The sequence below is a fragment of the Eubalaena glacialis genome, chromosome 4, assembly GCF_028564815.1.
Source record: "Eubalaena glacialis isolate mEubGla1 chromosome 4, mEubGla1.1.hap2.+ XY, whole genome shotgun sequence".
NCBI lineage: Eukaryota > Metazoa > Chordata > Mammalia > Artiodactyla > Balaenidae > Eubalaena > Eubalaena glacialis.
Genome location: NC_083719.1, coordinates 118436360 through 118449242, shown reverse-complemented (window position 1 = coordinate 118449242; position 12883 = coordinate 118436360). Strand labels below are relative to the sequence as shown.

The following is a 12883-nucleotide window of genomic DNA, read 5'->3' as shown; positions in this document are numbered from 1 at the left end:
AGCCTGCACTCTAGAGCCCACGAGCCACAACTACTGAGCCCGTGAGCCACAAATACTGAAGCCCGCGCACCTAGAGCCCATGCTCTGCAACAAGAGAGGCCACCACAATGAGAAGCCCACGCACCGCAACGAAGAGTAGCCCCCGCTCGCTGCAACTAGAGAAAGCCCACGTACAGCAATGAAGACCCAACGCAGCCAAAAATTTTAAATTTTTAAAAAAGTTTAATATTCTACTTATGTATATACTCCCTAGAATTCCTTAAATATTACAAAATCTTCCTTGCCTGTGAATACAATAGGGGCCAGGAGATCAATAATTCTATTACTTGATGCTTTACATGTAAAGCATAAACTCCAAATACATTTCTTTAATTTTGGTATAAGTCATAGGTACGACTGGAAGTATTATTTTTACATCAATGTATAAAACAAATATGGAAAAATGGTACTATAAAGACTAGCTTTGGGACTTCCCTGACAGTCCAGTGGTTAGGACTTGGCACTTTCACGGCTGTGGCCCTGGGTTCAATCCCTGGTTGCAGAACTAAGATCCCACAAGTCGGGCAGCATGGGGGTGGGATGTGGGGGAAGTTTAGATTGAAAAGAAATAAGATTAATAGAAAATACAAAGTCAATTGAAATTAATTTGCTCCTCAGTATTCAAAACAGTAATGTAAAGACATAAGATAAAGTTACTGAATTTGTTTCTGATATAATCTTTAATAGTATATTTATCATTCTCTTTAGTTTTTGAAAGATTTTTACTATCTTTATTATCATGACTTTCCCCTTGGCATTCAGAACATCCAAACACTAAAGAAGTTAAACAGTAATCAGTTTTCAAGACAACTCACCTAACAGTTACTGATAATGATAATTTTAAAATATTTTAATATACAATGATAAAAAAGAAAATGATAATATGTGAGTTGAAAATATCATCAGTTAATGTTGATTCACCTTCTATTATGGAACCATGATTGATGTGAACCTACAAAACCATGATAAATAAATTTACTTTTGAGAAAAGTAAATATTAAGTACTTAAAATCCAACTGATGGTGTGGTATTAACAATACATGCATAGTAATTTACAGAATATTTTCAGTAAATATTTAAAACTTTAAAAAATATACTCAATGAAGAAAATGCCATCAATAGTATCATATGCTTTTTTCAGTTTGTAATTTTTTTTCATGTAAATATATACAGGAGAAAACAAGACTCTTGACATTTGAGCTGTCCTCAAATCTGTTAGATTATATAGTGTTTTAAAATTATCACCTGCATTTGTCTTTCATTGCTCAACTCTTTTTTTGGAGGTTACTTTTTCAACAAGTATAGACTCTCTAGTTGTAATTCCATAGAGGACTCCATAGGTAGAGAAGATTGTTTAAATCTTTTTCCAAACCATTCTTTCAATCGAATATTATAGATTACTTTATTACTGTATAGTTTCTAGAAGTTTTTCAGTTATATTTAAGCCCCACTGCAGAACTAAGACTCCTTTCCTGACAATGAATTTTGATTAAGGAAACCAGATAGTATTTTGAGGTGCCTCTGCTTAATTTACTGGAAATCATTCAGGAAGATAGTACATGAGAAATTTTAATTTTTCATTGAAGTCTAGATATCTTTCATTTCCTACAAAACTCCAGAATAAAATTTTAATAATCTATATTTCTCTGCTATGTGTAGAAAATTATACAGGTCTACCACATTGTTGAGATATAACAGGTGAAGTTGAAGCAATCTTTTAAAGATTTATAAACAGTTTATGCACTTGCATCAAATTTGACAAAAAAATTAATTATATGTGGAAAATAATTTATCCTACAAGCACACACTGTATGCATATGGTACATATCTTTACATTACTTTTATAATCGTTCAAACTCCCTACAAAATATTGTGCTAAAATGTTTATACTATATAGTCATTCTGAGAAAATCTGAGAGTAATTTTAAGGTACCTCTGAGGGAATAAGTAAGTTAAATTAAGCATAGCTTTTATTCACAATCCTATTGTCTTCATTATTCCCAGATGAGCTCATTTAATAATGGAAAGTGACAATGGAGCTAAATTCAAGTACTTTTGGTTCTATTCTACGCATTCACATTAATATTCATGTGGTCTCAAGCAAATTTTTGTCTCCAGGCCACAGTTTAGTCATCATTAAATTGAGAGAAATGACAATCTCTTAGGTCATATCCAGTTTTAAAATCCTAGGTCAAGATACAAAATTAATGCACAGAAATCTCTTGCATTCCTATACACTACTGATGAAAAATCTGAAAGAGAAATTATGGAAACACTCCCATTTACTATTGCAACAAAAAGAATAAAATACCTAGGAATAAACCTATCTAGGGAAACAAAAGACCTGTATGCAGAAAACTATAAGACACTGATGAAAGAAATTAAAGATGATACCAACAGATGGAGAGATATACCATGTTCTTGGATTGGAAGAATCAATGTTGTGAAAATGACTATACTACCCAAAGCAATCTACGGATTCAATGCAATCCCTATCAAATTACCAGTGGCATTTTTTACGGAACTAGAACAAATAATCTTAAAATTTGTATGGGGACACAAAAGACCCCGAAGAGCCAAAGCAGTCTTGAGGGAAAAAAATGGAGCTGGAGGAATCAGACTTCCTGATTTCAGACTATACTACAAAGCTACAGTAATCAAGACAATATGGTACTGGCACAAAAACAGAAACATAGATCAATGGAACAAGATAGAAACCCCAGAGATAAACCCACGCACCTGTGGTCAACTAATCTATGACAAAGGAGGCAAGGATATACAATGGAGAAAAGACAGTCTCTTCAATAAGTGGTGCTGGGAAAACTGGACAGCTACATGTAAAAGAATGAAATTAGAACACTCCTTAACACCATACACAAAAATAAACTCAAAATAGATTTGAGACCTAAATGTAAGACTGGACACTATAAAACTCTTAGAGGAAAACATAGGAAGAACACTCTTTGACATAAATCACAGCAAGATCTTTTTTGATCCACCTCCTAGAGTAATGGAAATAAAACCAAAAATAAACAAATGGGACCTAATGAAACTTCAAAGCTTTTGCACAGCAAAGGAAACCATAAACAAGACAAAAAGACAACCCTCAGAATGGGAGAAAATATTCGCAAACGAATCAATGGACAAAGGATTAATCTCCAAAATATATAAACAGCTCATGCAGCTCAATATTAAAGAAACAAACAACCCAATCCAAAAATGGGCAGAAGACCTAAATAGACATTTCTCCAAAGAAGACATACAGATGGCTGAGAAGCACATGAAAAGCTGCTCAACATCACTAATTATTAGAGAAATGTGAATCAAAACTACAATGAGGTATCACCTCACACCAGTTAGAATGGGCATCATCAGAAAGTCTACAAACAACAAATGCTGGAGAGGGTGTGGAGAAAAGGGAACCCTCTTGCACTGTTGGTGGGAATGTAAAATGATACAGCCACTATGGAGAACAGTATGGAGGTTCCTTAAAAAATTAAAAATAGAATTACCATATGATCCAGCAATCCCACTACTGGGCATATACCCAGAGAAAACCATAATTCAAAAAGACGCATGCACCCCAATGTTCATTGCAGCACTATTTACAATAGCCAGGTCATGGAAGCAACCTAAATGCCCATCGACAGACGAATGGATAAAGAAGTTGTGGTACATATATACAATGGAATATTACTCGGCCATTAAAAGGAACGAAATTGGGTCATTTGTTGAGACGTGGATGGATCTAGAGACTGTCATATAGAGTGAAGTAAGTCAGAAAGAGAAAAACAAATATCGTATATTAATGCATGTATGTGGAACCTAGAAAAATGGTACAGATGAACCAGTTTGCAGGGCAGAAGTTGAGACACAGATGTAGAGAACAAACCTATGGACACCAAGGGGGGAAAACCACAGTGGGGTGGGGATGGTGGTGTGCTGAATTGGGCGATTGGGATTGATGTGTATAAAATTGATGACTATAAGAACCTGCAGTACAAAAAAACAAACAAACAAAAAAAACAACTAATACTAAACTTTCTTTGGGTTATTTGTATGGAAATATGTTAATATAAATGTTTCAGACATTACATGAAATTTCTAAAAATCTTATATGTTCTGGTATAATGTTATAAGTCATAATTCTAGTTATTACTTTAAAATGTATATCTCAGAAATAACTAAATTTCCTTGTCAATTGCATTGTTATAAACTTTCATCAAATCTTTAACTGTGGTCATTTTAAAGGATTTTGTCATTTACAGACAGTTCTGGGTGTACTCTGATGCTTTCGCAAAAATGTTCCTATAAAAGGGTTTCACCTTCAAGGAATTCATGGAAAAGACTCTGACAAGTACAGGTTTCTGGTAACTGACTGTACTGCTGAACTGAATGAATAAGCATTTTCAGAACTCTAATGGAAAACTGATGAATTCATAAAAGTGCTAACAAAAGATCAAGATAAAAAAAAATTAAGTACATGGGACTGAGTGAACTGATGAGGATGATTATAATTTTTGTGACTTTCTGTTTGAATAAAAAAAAAATCCCCCCCACCAAAAAAAAAAATCCTAGGTCAAGTGAGTGGAAACTTGGTGAGATGCAAGATTCTTATACCATTAGCAAGTATCCAGGGTAAGAAAGAAGAAGGGAGGGTAACTAAAGAGTAGTAAATTCAATAAGCTTGGTTCTTATGTACCAAGGAAAGGGGAGTGGAGGAAGGAAAAGGAGTTTAAAACAAAGTACAGAATCTTTATTCCACTAACTTTACTTTGTATGAGAGTACAAAATAGAACTTGGGTGTCAGTAGGAGAGAGAAAAATAAAATGTTCAGAAGATTTGTAATGACAGACATCATTGTAGTAGACAAAAAAGAAAAAGGAATAAAATACTTATCTCAATTCAAACTTTTCCATAAATGTTCTAAACTCATATCTGTCAGATATTTATAAGTCCTTTATCCATTTCTAGAGGAATATAATTACATCTAGAACAACTACAGCTTCTTATGTACAATACCCAGAACTCAATACAAAATTATCAGGCTTACCAAGAAAGAGAATCATGAGAAAAAAATGAATAAAAAAAAGACACACAGATGATCCAATTATTACAATGATATGACGGATCACAAATAAACTGTGATTGAGGTATTGAAATAAATACATAATAAATAATTTCACCAGAAAATTGTAATCTATTTTTAAAGGGAAATTACAATCCTAAAGCTAAAAAAAGTCATAACTGAAGTTTAGATTCAATTGATGATTTAATAATAAGAAGAGAATTTTGCTGAAGTATATGATTGGTCAGAATAAAATACACAGCATGTAATAGAGACTAAAAGTGTTGTTTAAAAAATAGAGAGGGCATAGAAGATGTAAGAGATATGGTGAAAAGATTTTTTTAACATCTTTATTGTGGTATAATTACCTCATGGTGAAAGGATTTAACACACATATTCCTTGAGTTACAGAAGAGAAAGAGAGAAAAGCATGAGGCAGAAGCAATATTCGAAGACAGATTGCTGGAATTTTCCTATACTGATGAAAGACATCAAGCCACATATTCAAGAAGCTTTAAAAACTGCAAACAAGATAAAACCAAAGAAAACTAAAATTGAGCATATAATAAAGCCATTGAAAATCAAAAACAAAGAAAAATTTTACAAAGCAGCTAGAGGGGAAAAAAAAGGTTACACTACCTGAACAATAAATTTGACAGCCATCTTCTCAAAATACTATGGAATGTCATCTGAAAGCACTGGGGGGAAAAATAACTTACAACCCATAACTTAATATTCAGCAAAACTATTCTTCAAAAGTGCTGGCAAAATAAGCATATTTCTCATATTCCATAGATTAAATATTTCTTTACCACCACTAAAAGAAATATTAAAGAATTTCTTCATAAGGAAAAAGATCCCAGAAAGAAACAAAAAAAAGTAACTGTAGGGACTTCCCTGGTGGCACAGTGGTTAAGAATCCGCCTGCCAATACAGGGGACACAGGTTCAAGACCTGGTCCGGGAAGATCCCACATGCTGCAGAACAACTAAGCCCACGTGCCACAACTACTGAAGCCTGCGCACCTAGAGCCTGCGCTCCACAACAAGAGAAGCCACCGCAATGAAAAGCCCACGCAACATAACGAAGTGTAGCCCCTGCTGGCCGCAACTAGAGAAAGCCTGCGTGCAGCAACAAAGACCCAACGCAGCCAAAAATTAATTAATTAATTAATTAATTTTTTAAAAAAGTAACTGTATACAATAACAATAATAATGTAATCTGTTCCTAGAGTATATGTATAATTGAAAGGCATAATGCTAAAAGAAAAAGTGAAAGCAAGTAAATGGAGTTATTATTCAAGGTCCTAGCATTGTCTGTAACTGGTAAAAGTATTAATTTAATCTATACTAAACAAGTCAATGATGTTTGTTATAGTATCCAGGAAATCAATAAAGAAATTAGTAAAAGAATGTGTAACTAAAAAGATAATTCAGAAGAAAATGAAATAATTATAATATACTAATCCAAATGAAGACAAAAAAGAAGGACTAGAAGGGAATTTTTAATAATTTTTTTAAACCTACAGCAAACATAATTAATAATAAATTATTGAAACCTTTCATTTAGAGTTCATAAATAGACAAGAATGTCCACTATTGCCAGTTCGGTTTAACAGAGTACTAGTGGTCCTACCCAATGCCATAAAGCATACTAAAGATATAAAAGATATAAGGATTGGAAAGGAAAAAATACAACTCTCAATATTTTCTGATAGAATGATTGTCTATATCCAAAAATACAAAGCACCTATAGACAAAGTATTAGAATTAATAAATTATTTTAGCAACTTAGCTGAATAACACATCAATACAAAAATACAAAATATTTTCATATGTACCATTAGTAAACAGAAAAAAATTTTAGCTTAAAGCTGATATTTATAATGATCACAAATGACAATTATCTAAGAATAAATCTAATGAAAGGTGTATATATAGGACCTCTACACAGAAAATTATAAAATAAATATTAAGAACCATTACAGGTTATTTAGATAAATAGAGCATGCTCATGAACTGAATGACATTATTGTAAAGATGTCAACTAGTTTCACGTTTCTCAGTAGATATGATGCAATCCAAATCAAAACCTCACTGAGTTGTTTTTATGGAATTTATATACAAATTTAAGTGGAAATGAAAGAGGCAACATGACATTAATGAAAAAAAAGTCAAATAGATTACAACAACAATAACAACAAAAAGACCATGGTTATATAACAGAAAACTGTTTTATAAAACATGTGGAACTCATCTTTTTCAAGTGGTCTTGCTTCAGTTGAATATCCTTGGGGAAAATTAATCTTGACCCTTATGTCCCAAAAAAGACAAAAAATTCAAAATGGATTGTATATGTAATGTGACCAATTAAACAAAAGACACCACAAGAAATTATCTTCATGGAACAGAATCAAGAAGAAAAGAATGATAAATTGAACTTAACTAAAATAAAAAATTTCTATTCACCAAAGGACAAAAGAATGAAAAGGCAAGTCACAGTGCAGAAGAGTGCAAAATCAAGAAAGGGGTTATATCCAGAATATGAAAATTTTCAAAAAGCAGTAGAAGAATACAACAGAATAGGAAAAGTAGGTAGGAGACTTGAACAGCTACTGCACAAAATAGGATCTAAAAATGGCCAATAATAATAACACCAAAAGGTGTTCAACCTCAATTACAAATCAATAAACATAAACAGGGCTTCCCTGGTGGCGCAGTGGTTGAGAGTCTGCCTGCCAATGCAGGGGACACGGGTTCGGGCCTTGGTCTGGGAAGATCCCACGTGGCGCGGAGCAACTGGGCCCGTGAGCCACAATTACTGAGCCTGCGCGTCTGGAGCATGTGCTCCGCAACGAGAGAGGCCGCGATAGTGAGAGGCCCGCGCACCGCGACGAGGAGTGGCCCCCGCTTGCCGCAACTGGGGAGAGCCCTCGCACAGAAACGAAGACCCAACACAGCCATAAATAAAATAAATAAATAAACATAGAACCAAAAAACCTGTTTAAAAAGAAAAAAGAAAAGAAACATAAACACAACCAGCAAAATGGCAACAATATAAATAAACTAACAATGCCAAGTTGTGGAGATGAAGAAGAATAGGAATTCATACAGTGCTAGCATGAGTGTGAACAGGTAAAAGCATTTGGTGAAACTGATTGACATTATCAATTAAAGAAGAAGATATGTACATAGTTTATGTTCCACTAATCTCGATCCTAGCTAAATAATAGAGAAAAGTGTGTACACGGACATTGAAAATGTTACAAATATATTGATGGCAGAAATATGTGAAATAGACATAAAGAGAAATAATGTAAAATTCTCAAGAGTGGAGCAAATAACTCACACCCTATTCATAAAAAAAAGTACCAGAGAACTTAATAAATTAAATGAACTCCAAGTACATATGGCAATATGGATGATTCCATAGAATGGTGAATGATAAATACGAAGAACACACAAACACATGCACACACATAACACATTTTGTGCAATTCCATTTAGACAAAATTTAGGAAACAGGTCAAAATCATTTATAAAGTTAAAACTGTGGCTACATTTGGGGGAGAAAGAGGGGAAAGATATTTGGGAGGTGCATTTGAGTGGCTTCTGGAGTGGAGGTAATAGAAGTTTTCACTTCCAAGTAGCTGATAGAGCTATAATATTCATTCTGTGCACTTTTCAGTGTATTATGAGCAAATAACAAGAAAATGCTCTCTAAAAGCAGATTACAACTGAAAACAAGTAGGTGAAGATAGTAACCACAAAATTTATAACACTAGTTATAATATGCATTGAATAATGAAGAATAAAAACAAAACAACATGTATTGCCTTAGTGTCCTGTAATTCTAAAAGATTTTAGTTTAAAAAGGTATGTAAGAAGTAAGCATTTAATTCAGAGAAATTTGGTTCTGAGAATTTTTTTAATTAAGAAGAAATTTATAGAATTAAAGAATATGAGGGACTTCCCTGGTGGCGCAGTGGTTAAGAATCCGCCTGCCAGTGAGGGGAACACGGGTTGGAGCCTTGGTCCGGGAAGATCCCACATGCCACGGAGCAGGTAAGCCCGGTCGCTACAACTACTGAGCCTGCGTTCTAGAGCCCGCGAGCCACAACTACTGAGCCTGTGTGCCACAACTACTGAAGCCCGCGTGCCTAGACCCCGGGTTCCGCAACAAGAGAAGGCACCGCAATGAGAAGCTCGCGCACCGCAACGAAGAGTAAACCCCGCTCGCCGCAACTAGAGAAAGCCCGCGTGCAGCAACGAAGACCAAATGCACCCAAAAATAAATAAATAAATTTTTAAAAATTAAAGAATATGAGACTTCAGAGTAAATAAAGGATATTTATAAACTAACCTTTGAAAGAGAATCCTCAGTTGCTGGCTGCTGATCCTCTCTGTCCCCAGAGTCGGGTACACTGGGGCTGAAGGCCATGAGATCTGCCTTGGGCGGCCCCTCCCCAGAGCACACCCGCTGCCGCCTCTGCTGCGAGTAAGACCAGCTCCCCACCGCGCTGGAGCACACCAGCGTGGGCTTCCCGGGCCCGCACGCGCCCTCGCCGGGCGGCGCCGAGCACCGCAGCGCCGTGTACAGCAGCAGCGTGAGCACCAACAGGCTGGACACCGCGCAGATGGCGATGATCAGGTACACGTTCACATCCACCAGAGCGGCCTCCGCGCCAGCGGCGCCCGTCGACGCCCGCGAAGAGGCCTTGGGCGCCTGGCCGCTGTCCTCCAGCGACAGCAGCACGGTGGCCGTGGCCGTCAGCGCCGGCTCGCCGTGGTCCTTCACCAGCACCAGCAGGCGCTGGCGCGGCGCGTCCGCCTCGTCCAGGGCGCGCGTCGTGCTGATCTCGCCCGTGTACAGCCCCACGCGGAACGGGCTGCGCGCGCCACCCGCCGCCGGCTGCAGCTCGTACGACAGCCACGCGTTGTAGCCCGAGTCCGCGTCCACCGCGCGCACCTTCGCCACCACGTGGCCCGCGCCCACCGACCGAGCCACCAGCTGGCTCAGAGCGCCCGCCCCGCCGCCCGGCCCGGGCAGCAGCAGCGCGGGCGCGTTGTCGTTCTCGTCCAGCACGAACACCTGCAGCGTCACGTTGCTGCCCAGAGGCGGCACGCCCGCGTCGCGCGCGCTCACCTGGAATTGCAGCAGCTCCAGCTCCTCGTGGTCCAGCGGCTGCAGCGCGTACACCTTGCCGCTCTCCGCGTGCACCGCCACGTAGCTCGACAGCGCTCGCTCGCCCACCCGCCGCTCCACCAGCGAGTAGGACACCAGCGCGTTCTCCTGCGCGTCCGCGTCCCGCGCCGACACCGTGAAGATGTGGCAGCCGGGCGGGTTGTTCTCCTTCACGAACACCGTGTACTCGGGCTGGGCGAACGCGGGCGCGTTGTCGTTCACGTCGGACACCTCCACGGACACGCTGGCTGTGGCCGACAGGGAAGGCGAGCCCCCGTCCCTCGCGGTCACCCCCACCTCATAGTTCGCCACACTCTCGCGATCCAAGGCGCTGTCCAGAACCAATGAATAGTAATTCTTGAAGGTGGACACCAGCCTGAAGGGAACACTGGGCGACAGGGTGCAAGTCACCTGCCCATTGACACTGGAGTCGAGGTCGGACACACTTATCAAGGCGATGACGGTGCCCAGTGGAGCGTCTTCCCTAATTGGGAGGGACAAGGACTTGAATTCCATTACTGGGACATTATCATTGGTGTCGCCAATTTCCACCATAACTGTACAATGGCCAGAGAGTGGGGGCTGCCCCTTATCAATGCCCTCTACAAGAATTTCATAGGATTTGCTTTCTTCAAAATCGATATATCCCTTTACCATAATTTCTCCAGTAATTGGATCTATGTAGAACTTGGATTTCACATTTGGTAAAATATCAGTTGAGAATGAATATGTAATATTCCCATTCAAGCCTTCGTCTAAATCTGAGGCATTAAGTTTAATTACCAACGTTCCATTAGGAACATTTTCCTGTAATTTCACTTCATAGAGTGTTCTGTCGAAAGCTGGGGCGTTGTCGTTGGCGTCCAGCACTTTGACGAGTAACTGAACGGTGCCAGTCAGCTCAGGTTTGCCGCCATCAGAGGCGGTAAGCACTAAAAAAATCTCCGGGGCTTCTTCTCTGTCTAAAGGTTTCCTTAATACTAACCCAAGACGTTTTACTCGCTCTTCATAGGATGGTTTTTCCAGCGAGAAATACTCACTGGGGCTCAGTGTGTAAGTCAGCAGAGCGTTGGCCCCAATGTCTGCATCGGAAGCGCCCTCTAGTGGAAACCGAGAGTCAAGCGGCCTGGATTCAGCCATAAACAGATTCTTTTGTGTTCCCGGGAACACAGGAGGATTGTCGTTAATGTCCTTTACTTCCACCTCCACATGGAACACCTGCAGCGGCCTGTCCACGATCACCTCCAGGTGGATGCTGCACTCCGCGCTCCGCCCGCACAGCTCCTCCCGGTCGATCCGAGAATTCACAAACAAAATGCCATTCTGCAGATTTACCTCCAGAAGGTCCCCGCGGCCTTTGGACGCCACCCGGAACAGACGTGGCACCAGCTCCGCCAGCTCCAGCCCCAGGTCCTGAGCGATGCGGCCCACGAAGGTGCCGTGTTTGGCCTCCTCCGGGACGGAGTAGCGGACCTGGCCGCTCCCGGCCTTCCAGGTTGAAAGGAACAGAAGTGAGAGCAGCAAACGCCGGTATTCCTGGCCGATTGCCCAGGAAAACTCCATCTCAAGCCCGCAGTGCTTTGTTCTCATGAAGCGGGTCTTGTTTCAAAATGAAGAGATATCTCCTGACCGTTCAGTCCAGTCCCACTGCATCCTCCATTTTTCAGCATCTGGATGGTGGATGCAGCTTCTTTACAATAAGAATAGGAGGGATTTTTTTTCTTTCTTTCTCGCTCTATCGGATCAATTTTATGGTACAGAGCGACATCATGTGGCTCCAAACCGTAAGTAACAGATTCTGGAAATGCATACTCTAAGTCTTAATTATTCTTTCATCCATTCCACCTTTGGAGAATAGAATCTCATTTTGTACTACTGAGGTACACATTTTGCACCACTGATTGATTGAGTGTGATCCTTAGTTTCACCACAGAAGCAGCTTTCACTTCAGTGGAAATACTTTTTTCATAGAAGTTTTAAGTATTTACAGAGACCCAACTGTAGTTAACATAGCACTTTGCAAATATACAATTGGTAAAGCGTTGGTTAGGAAATTCACGACAGGTTTTTTTTGTGTGTGTGTTCCTAAGAGTGATGAAAGGTAGTTATTAATGATGACACACTCTTCATCATTGGATTTTACATTCCCGGTGTTGAAGATTTCAGAGAATTAAGCTCTAGGAAAACTCTGATCTCCAAAATAAGTCATTGAAAGGGAATTTCAAAAATGTTTGAAAAAGGAAGCAAAGACCATCAGCACTTAATTGAAAGTCTTCCTTGCTGTGGGCAAGGAAGCTTTAACAAGGAAGTAGGTTGTTTCGGTATATAATTTGTGTTGGGAAGTATTCCAGATAATTTTATTCACTGGAACCTATTCACCTCCCATGAGCAAGATGGGTATTCTCATTTTGTCTCTTACAGTTTATAAACACTTGCTTGTTCTCCAGGATCTAATATGCCTCAACTTCTATTCTCTCCTACAGCACTCATATATTTCAGTCAAAGTGGACAATTTCCTGCTTCCAATAACATTTTTCATGAAACAGATATACTCATTTCATTCCCTGCCTAAGTAATATCCATCATTTCCAA

The 12883-nt window shown here is 39.3% G+C and overlaps 2 protein-coding genes across 2 annotated transcripts in view; both read right to left on the bottom strand.

Moving 5' to 3' along the window:
- The window catches only part of LOC133090981 (protocadherin alpha-3-like), a 120438-nt gene that overhangs the window by 102177 nt on the left and 5378 nt on the right, over positions 1–12883 (bottom strand).
- LOC133090015 (protocadherin alpha-4-like) lies at positions 9458–11960 on the bottom strand. Its single transcript, XM_061188266.1, has one exon. The coding sequence runs from the start codon at positions 11879–11881 to the stop codon at positions 9458–9460; it is 2424 nt and encodes an 807-aa protein (XP_061044249.1). The 5' UTR covers positions 11882–11960.